General features: G+C 44.4%; 1 protein-coding gene across 1 annotated transcript; it reads right to left on the reverse strand.

Moving 5' to 3' along the window:
• Nucleotides 1-980: 980 nt before the first annotated feature.
• On the reverse strand, nucleotides 981-9070 carry LOC131083738 (histone RNA hairpin-binding protein-like). The gene is made up of 8 exons (XM_058024663.1): nucleotides 8848-9070; nucleotides 7831-7962; nucleotides 5598-5702; nucleotides 5021-5080; nucleotides 4643-4774; nucleotides 3910-4059; nucleotides 2662-2746; nucleotides 981-1963 (listed from the first exon to the last, which is right to left on the reverse strand). The coding sequence occupies exons 1-8, from the start codon at nucleotides 8889-8891 to the stop codon at nucleotides 1847-1849; spliced, it is 825 nt and encodes a 274-aa protein (XP_057880646.1). The 5' UTR covers nucleotides 8892-9070; the 3' UTR covers nucleotides 981-1846.
• Nucleotides 9071-9420: the final 350 nt, after the last annotated feature.

Raw genomic sequence — 9420 nt, forward strand, 5'->3', positions numbered from 1 at the left:
TTCTGAGCTGTGAGTGCCCATGGCTGAGTCACTTCAAGTTTCTCATCCACCCACCAACAGCCCCAGGTCCTTCCCCTCAGGGCTGCTCTCCATCTGCTCATCCCCTAGCCTGCATTTGTGCTCCAGAGATTGTCCCAACCCATGTCCTTCCTTATTTCAAAAGCAGGTGTAAGTAACCTTACCCCTCAGAAGCCTCTAAACACTCTCTGAATATCCCACTGATCCAACCCGTCTGGGTAGCTACAGTAGGACAGAAAAACTTATTTTAAATAAACCAATTCTAGTGGCAGTTCTGACACTCAGCTACAGACTGACACACTGGAAATAGTTAAGAACAACCAGGAACAGCGTGGCCAGAAAATGCGACATGGGAAAAGCAAATTGGGAAGGACAGAGGGTGCAGAGTGCAGGTAGAAGGCAACTGCATTTTTGTTGTCTTCTCTGGAAAAAATACATGTTAGGAAGGCATCAGAGCTGAGCACCAACCTTATCCCAATGCCACTATAGTGGCAAGAGTAGAAACTTCCAAGAGTAGAAACTCTTGAAGTTTCGCTGATTTCAAAAGTGCCTAACAAATCAGACAATAATAATAAGCAATATTACTACCTAAGATACTCCCTTGAGTTGGTGAGTTTAAAGGGTGTAACATCAACACCCAGAAATTCCATTTTAAGAAATAAAACCAGGTGAGGTGACTGTAAAAAGCTGTTCTCTAAGTGAAGATTGAAGTGTCACACAACTCTTCTAGCAGCTTTTCCTAGAGAACAGAACTTGGCAACTACTAAACATCTACTAAACCAAATTGTCTCAAATTCACTCTGGTGGCCATGTAAATAGATTTTAAGGTCTCCTAAATTCAGAGGATGGTGCTAACACAGATTTACCCTGGCTCAGTACCAATATCAGACACTTGGCTTTCAGCATTTCCCTGCATTTCATTATGCTCAGAGCACTGCTAGCAGGAAATGAAAAGTCAGGTGTAAGAGTAAAGGCAGTTCTGTTTATTTTCCAGCAACATCCCACGCAAAAGCAGTAGAAACACGAACTGCTCTCAGCAGAAAATCTGTACAGTTGGCAACATTTACAACAGTTTTACATTTAAAACCAGAAAACTGAAAGAATCAAGCACTTTCCCTAGACATTGTTTTCTTGACTGCATTAATAAATGACTGATGACTATTTACAAATTTCAAGTTAAGGCTACTACTTCTAAAAAAAACCCCAACATTATTGCATAGACTTTGCCATGTTGACTTTCAATTTCTTGATGGTATTAAACCTCCAATTGTTTCTGAAAAATTTTTGCAAAAAAAGTGGTTTTTTTAAGGTAAGGTAGTTAAACTTACAGTGACTGCAGCAGATGGGCTTACTAGTACTAATCAGCCACATGCACAGCACCACGTGCCATACTCCAGGTCAGGTCAGGTGTGTTACAAGAGCCATTTGTAAAAACAAGGAAACATTAAAAAAAAAATCCCCCAAACTGGCTCTTGATCTACAGGTGGACAACTAAAATCATGTTCAGAGTAGGGGAGGGAGTGGGGGAAATTGGTAAGATCTTGCTGTGCTATTTATAATTACTAGAGGATAGCACTGCCATTGGCTAGTTTTACTATTGAGAAGTTTTATAAAAAAATCTGATATACATAAATTAAAAGTTAACAAGAAGTCACACAACTTAATTGCAATTTTACATAAGTTTGGTCTGGAGAATACCTAGACCAATCACAGTTTTGAGAACAGTCTTCAACTTTGCTTAAGCTTTCTTACTATGAACAGGTTATGGATCAAGCTAACCTCTCAAATTTAAAAGAAACTCTCTCTAAAACAGGTTGCACAGGACTATTTAACTCACAGTATCAAATTCTTTCAGTGGCTCACTCAAACACACTTCCAAGTCAAATTCTCCTTCTGCTTGATAGTCAACATGTCTAACTTTGGTGGGAGTGCCAGAACAGGTATCCTGGAAGGGAAAGGCAATTCATAATTACTAGTTAAGTAGAGGTTATTAGTACAGGTAATTCAATTAGCTTCTGTAATTCATTTAGACCACCCTAAAACAAAGGCTTACAAATGCTTTAAAGGCCACAAAAACTCAATGCTAGTCTTAATATTAAAGAAATGTAGGCTTCTGCCCATCCAACCACATTTGGAGATATCTTGCAAGTGTTCCATACATGCAAACATTAAAACATTATACAGATTTAATATCTGAAAAATAAATCCAGTAAGAAAAGCACTCCTAGATCTTTAATGCTCAGCTGTACCAAGTGCTTTCTGGACATAAAATAAGCCTACTTCTGTGTGACAAGGAAATTCCACCCTATTTTAATACTAGATATTGCAATCTAAAGTAGTATTTCAATTGTACACTACAGTTCATAACTGATTTGCTTTCAACAAATTAATTTTCTTTTGAAGGCTATGAAAAAATGAGATATTTTTCATTTGAGATTATTTAAGTTCTAATTCTCTAAACCCAAGACTACAGACAGATAATGGCTATAGCTGGAAAATACCTGAGTTTCAAAACTGCTCAGCTTTATAAACAGTCCCTAAACAAAGCAGGTGATGGGATCTGTGAGGTATCAGGCTGCTCTGGATTTAATTCTAAACAACCAATTATAAAAAAATAGTTATGCAAATGACAGATATGCTTACATCATTATCTTGACAGCTCGTTTGAGATTCAGTAGAATTGCTTCCAACAGATTCTGTCTCCATCTCACCAAGGTCAACAGGACAACTGTAAAATCATTCAGAAGAATACAGCATAATTGATTTTTTAGTGTTAAGATGAACTTTGTTGTGCAGTTCTGAAAAAAAAAAATGACCAGAGGAGAGCAAAGAGACCTACAGAGATCACAGGGACAGTGGTGGCAAACTGGGGAGACAAACAGAACTGCAGGACAGCAGGACAGCTCAGTACTGCCAAAATGGCCAAGGACTGAATTAAGTCTAGAGACTGAATACTGCAACTTGTCAAAGACAAAAACCCAGTGCTCAAGAAACGCCCCAATGCAAATGTTACAGGAGAGGAATGAATTTTTTTTTCAGTTTTGTAAAGATTTAATATCCATTATACACAGCATCTGAAGGTAGCATTTCAACACCAAAGCACACAGCAGGATTCTGGCTGAAGGACCAATGCCCCTCACGCTGATAGAAAGTAAAAGGAAGCTAAAAGGAAGCTTTTCTTCTAGATCCTGTTGCTCTGCAGTAGTTTTAAAGTCAGCATTCCATTAAGGAAAAACACTACTTTATTAACACAAAGCTGCCTGCTGAGGAATTAAGTTCCATCTTTGTCCCTTGCATTCGCTACTGCCAGTTTTATGTCATGATGCTGATCAGCTGTATTGCTTTCTACAGAGGAAAATAACTGTGGCATCACTCTGCATCTTCTAGAGAGAGCTTGGGCTGTGAACACTTGTGGCCATGCTTTGAGCTTGGGATGAGTTGACAATTCTCCCTCTCTGGAGAAGAAACGTTTTATACCACTGTTCTTGAACTAGCAAGTGAGAAGAGTGAGGCAGGTTCCTGTACACTGGATTGTTCCAAGCTCAATATTCATACCTGCCATTAGTGAGAACTCTCCAGCACTGCTCTGAAAGAACTGGCTCCTGTTGATGGTGTGATTATTTTACAGAGCAGTGCAGAACAGGCTCTGCTTTCACCATTAAAAATTGAGAGATATGTGTATATGCACTGGGCAAGGACCAGAAAGCTGTTAGATATTTTGACTGAGAAGGAACTGAACACCACTAAGTGTGGATAGATAATTAAGAAAAACATTCAGCACTCACTGACTTGTCTCAAAAATAACTATGCTGGGAGTGGTGTTTACTTCTTAAACAGGAGACTTCATGTCATAATTTCTATAACAGCATCCTGAACACTCTGTGTACATACATTTCCTGCAGATCACACCCTCCTTCAGTTGGAGGATCCCAGGAATGCAGTGCAACCTTCCACAGTTTGATCTGCTGGTCCCACGACCTACGGCTGTACTTCTTAAATTTGTTTGGAGTTCTGGGATGAACTCCTGGGATACGATGGCATCTGTTCAGATATCAGACATGAAAAATTATCAGTGCTTTATTCACACATACGTAACATACCTTTAAATGTTAGCTGATTTATTATTTATGAGAAAAGACCAATGTGCAATTCCAGCACTCAAGCAAAGGTTTGCCAGCTCCATGCAAGCTTCTTAGTTTTTCTGACTCCGAGTCAAATGAAATAATAATAATAAAGAATTATCATTCATAGGTTTGAAAAATTAATTTCAAACTCAACAGCAACTGTAGCCCATTTTGTCTTGTAGTTAACTCATGAGGAAACTGACTGCAAAAAAGCAGTTTCATTTCCTCTCATTGACAAGCACATCCAAAAGAACTTTCATTTCCATTTCAGCAGCATGAGGTATTTCTTATATACTGACTCATTAAAATCAAACCTTAAACCACACCTCAGTTAACTGTTAGTGTGATCTAACAGTTCAAAAATGTCTTAAAAGTTTAATTTGTAGATGCCTTCTATTTAAATGTGTATTGGATACCAAGTTTAATACATTAATGTGCTTATAAAGAACAGGTATGACTTGCAGGTGGACATTTAGTTTCCAGAAAGTCAAGCAGCTTACCTAGGAACTTCTTTAATGTATCTATCATATGCAATTGTGTTTTTTCCATAGTTTATCTGTTTTTGTCGTCTCATCAAAACCACCTCATCTGTCTCGAGTTCTACTGCCACCGTGGACTCCTTTGAATCAGAACTGAAGAAAAAAACATTGCAGGTTTGGGACTGCTAGAAAACTAGTGACACTCAAACAAACCCACTTGTAAAAGACTATAAATAAACTTGTTAAAACTTCCCAAACAAATGCTCAGAGTGTTACAAAACCATGGTCTTGGAACAGACTTGGTATGAACTATTTTAAACTGTGTTTTAAGAAACAACACTGTACAATCAAAATTCTGTTTTCAAGATTTTCCTCAGTGAAGCCAGAATTTTAACCTACCTTCCTGAGGAGGACTTCCTTTCTCTTGAAAATTCATTTATCAGGAGTTTTCTTCTGTGTCTGTAAGAATTCAAATAATTTAAAAGAAATTATATACACAAAAAGAAACATGAAGGCTGCACTGTCACAGCTCACAGTTGAACTAACTTTTCAGAAAAGCAGCTCTGCAAAGACCTTTCTGTTATGAAATGGATATTTCAGTTTTCCCTTAAAAACCAATAAAAATACAAGGACTTTCTTTTCCTGACTATTTTTCCCTAAAGCAACCTCTTATAGCAATGATACAAAAAAAAAAACAGTGATTAGTGAGAGGGTATTTGAAGTATTTTAATCTAAGAGATTCAGGAAAAGCTTCCAAAAGGGAGATATTTAGGGATACACATCCAATCTCCAAGAGTATCCCATGACATTCCTGCAGGACTGAACCCAAAGCTGATTTAAAAGCAGCAGACAAGAGGCTAAGGTTGGCCTGATTTTACTACAATGGTGAAGTTAAAAATACAAGCTGAAACAGATTCTACAAGATAACTTCCATTTCTCTTGCTTTTACCAATTCATCTGAGACACCCAGGGGTACCTTGCAATTTCTTTGTGAACATTGGTCCTCATTTCATCTTCTTCCACTGCAGTTCCCCAGTCTAAACACCTGGGAAGGGGTCCAGGACCTTCTGGTGTTGTAAAACTAGAAAGAAAAAAAAAATAAAAATTAAGGCTCTGTGTTAAAAGTTTGGGTTATTGCATTTTCCACTCACAGCTTGATCCTTTAAACATGATTAATTACAATACTCAAAATGGCTGTGAAAACCTGGTGCTTTATTAAAATTTTACCACTGTAAAATTAAGCATCAGTTCTGACTTCCACCTTGAGGTTGTGTGGTTTGTGTTGGGTTTTCTTCAAATTGATGTAGGTGTCTATAGAAACATATCACTGTAGCCTGATAACCCATGCTTTCAGTAACTTCCAGCTCGTGCTCTTCAGAAAATGGCACATGAAATACCAACTTTATTCATTTACTCACTTAGTTTCACTCCACTAAATGACTCAGCAATTATTTATACTTTGATGACTGCAGACTCATTAGCTTTATAAGAGATAAAACTGGAGCGCAGAATTAAGTTGCAAAGCTAATTAATTAAAATTACATGATAGCACCAGGAGTTGCTCCATGTAAGTATATGCCTGGTAGAGATGGCAAAGGCACAAAACCACCCTATTTTAGCTAGGAAAGGGAGATTTGCTGCGACTTTGCAAACTGGTTTAACACCTTTATTGCAGTCCATTAGCATCACAAGCAGGTTCAGACTCTTGTGGGGAATAAGCCCATATCCCTTCCCAACCATCTACTGCTGCCTGCACTCAGATTATTCAGTGTTTCCCCTGCCTGTCTTCCTGATGACCAATTTTCCCCAAGTAAAACTCAAAACTGTATCCTACAGAGCAGAGCTTTTTCAGCAGATCTGGAAATGCTCTGGAGATTTTCCAGGGTTTTGTGCAAATGTCCCCTGGAATCAGATCCATCTGCACTAAAACCAGCTCAAACTCCCTCCTTGCTCCTAAATTGGTTTGCACAACTTTGAGCAGTTTGTTAAATTCAAACTAAAAGTTATTTTTTGATGAAATCCAGTTACCAACTTGGCAAAATTAAAAATCCATAGAAAACAGTACAGGTCCCTCTGCAAAGATCTGTTCAAGCTCCAAAGATTGTTAACTTTTGCTTATATCAATTTCTAGATTTGCAGAGAATACAGACCACGTTCAGTTATTGCTCTCCTGTGGTAGAGAACAAACAGCAGAATCCCAGTTGGTCCCAACTGAGTTTTTTCCTCAACACTGTGCTGTGATACCTTTTTATATTTGTTTGATTCTGTACCTGTGCTGTGATTACCAAGATGACCAAGCCTCCCCCGATCCTCTTTACTTTTGAGGATTTTAATTTGACATGGTTGGATTGGCATAAACAAAAAGTAGTTTTGGCAGAGAGGAAGAGAACAATTTCAGAGCTCAATCCAAACTGAAACCAGGAAGTTTGTGTGCACAATTCAATACTGGGAGACACACAGAAGTGTTGCTTATTTATCTTGAAACTATCTGTAAAGTTTCATCCTTGTACTGCTGTTCAACTATGCTTCCTGGATTTAATTTAAGGTACTCTGGATAATGTAACTTGAGCCACTGACCAACGTGTTCCTGCTTATTGTCAGCGAAGGAAAATGGGTGGGCGAAACCTACCCCTGTTCAAGAAACCTTAATTCAATCAACTGGGATGAGGGGACAACTCCCATCCACAGATCACAGAGATTAAAGAGACCGTGGCATGAGTAGCTCAGACTGAAAATGTAGTATAAAATAAGATACTCAAGTCTGACAAACATGGAAGGCAGAGTTATGGGGTGATCTCAAAACTGGATCCCCCCACAAATGTGCTGAAATAGAACACAACTTCTCTGAACTCCCTTCAGAAACAGACAGTAGATGATTTCTAAAACCGAATTTTTGTCATTTACTTCAATTTTACCACAACTGTTTCTACAGCCTGTATTTACAAACATAATGAGCCTGTACAGTATTAGTCCTCGATAAATAATCAAGGACATATTTCAAGAGGTAAGAATGAAAAACGCTGACTCTTAAGAACTGACTTCAAGATAAGAGCACTGCACTCGATCCTTTTCCCTCCTTTAGGACCAGCTATTTGTGGCTGATGAGCAGGCAGGGCTAGGAAAGCTAAGCAGAAGGGTCAGTGTAACAGCTCCGGTCGAACAAAAAAGCAGGAAGCCATTGCCATTGCTGCCATTGCCGCCATGCTCACCTGTCCAGCCGGCTGTCCTCAGGCCTGGCCTTGTTCTCCTCAAACACGGAGGACTCGGGCTCGTTCTGCCTCCGCCGCTTCCCATCGGCGCCGCGTTTCCGCGCCTGGGCCCAGCGCGGGGGGTGCTGCGGGCTGGGGACAAACACGAGAGCCCGGCTGGGCGTCAGGGCTTCAACCTCCTTCGGACACCGCGCTTATTCACCCGTTCCACTCCCACCGAACGCAGGGAGGCGACGCCACTCGCTGCGGGCACCCTGAGGGGGCTCTGCGGGCCCTCTGAGGGGCCTCTGCCCCCCCCCACCCCCTCAGAGAGCTCCGCCGCGGGACGGCGGGAGCGAGGGCCGGGGAGCACAGGCGGGAGCGAGGGCCCGGGAGCACAGGGGGGAGCGAGGGCCGGGGAGCACAGGCGGGAGCGAGGGCCCGGGAGCACAGGCGGGAGCGAGGGCCCGGGAGCACAGGCGGGAGCGAGGGCCCGGGAGCACAGGCGGGAGCGAGGGCCCGGGAGCACAGGCGGGAGCGAGCGACGGGGAGCACAGGGGGGAGCGAGGGACGGGGAGCACAGGGGGGAGCGAGGGACGGGGAGCATAGGGGGGAGAGAGGGCCCGGGAGCACAGGGGGGAGAGAGGGACGGGGAGCATAGGGGGGAGCGATGGCCGGGGAGCACAGGCGGGAGCGAGGGCCGGGGAGCACAGGGGGGAGCGAGGGCCGGGGAGCATAGGGGGGAGAGAGGGCCCGGGAGCATAGGGGGGAGCGAGGGCCGGGGAGCACAGGGGGGAACGAGGGCCGGGGAGCATAGGGGGGAGCGAGGGCCCGGGAGCACAGGGGGGAGCGATGGCCGGGGAGCATAGGGGGGAGAGAGGGCCCGGGAGCATAGGGGGGAGCGATGGCCGGGGAGCACAGGGGGGAACGAGGGCCGGGGAGCATAGGGGGGAGCGAGGGCCGGGGAGCACAGGGGGGAGCGAGGGCCGGGGAGCGAGGCCCGGCGCCGCCACACCCTCCTCAGCCCGGCGGCCCTACCTGCTCTTGGTGCTGCCGTGCGGGCTCCTGTGGCGGAAGGACATGGCGCAGGGAATCCTCGGGAGGGAGGGCTGGAGGCAGAGCCGGGCGCGGGGAGCTGAGGAGGCCGGAGGAGGAAGGAGAGCCGGGCGGTGAGGCAGAGCCGAGGGAGCGCCGCCGCCTTCCCGCTCAGCCCCTTCGCATCTCCCGCCGGCGCTGAGCGACAGGCCCACTCCGCCTCCCCGCGGGGCGCCTCCACGGGGACAGGTGCGGAGGGGGGGGGGGGGGGGGGGGAGAGCGGGAAGGCGCAGCGGCCGCCCCGCACCCTCAGACGTTCACACACGTCCCCCACCCCCCCGCCAGGGTAATGGCTCAGCCCGCTCCGCCCGGCCCCGCCCCCGGGGCGTGTTGGCGGGAGAATCGAGCGCGGCGCGCGCGGTTTTGGCGCGCTGGGGCGGCGGGACTCCCGTGAAACAACAGGGAAAAACCCAGCCCAAACAAAAAGGAAAATAGAAGTTCCCGCGATTTAAATATTAAGGATGACGGTCCGCGGTGTGAAAAATGCGTATTTTATGACTGGCTTTTCGCAAATAT

This window comes from Melospiza georgiana, chromosome 5 (genome assembly GCF_028018845.1).
Source record: "Melospiza georgiana isolate bMelGeo1 chromosome 5, bMelGeo1.pri, whole genome shotgun sequence".
NCBI classification, from domain to species: Eukaryota; Metazoa; Chordata; class Aves; order Passeriformes; family Passerellidae; genus Melospiza; species Melospiza georgiana.

What these genes read in the sequence shown, in the direction of transcription:
- LOC131083738 (XM_058024663.1), bottom strand. Translation starts at nt 8,891, where the DNA reads ATGTCCTTCCGCCACAGGAGCCCGCACGGCAGCACCAAGAGCAG. An exon ending in CACGGCAGCACCAAGAGCAG is followed by an intron (nt 7,963 to 8,847) that starts GTAGGGCCGCCG and finishes GTTTGTCCCCAG; the next exon opens with CCCGCAGCACCCCCCGCGCT. An exon ending in GGGTGTGATCTGCAGGAAAT is followed by an intron (nt 2,747 to 3,909) that starts GTATGTACACAG and finishes ATGATTTTACAG; the next exon opens with TTGTCCTGTTGACCTTGGTG.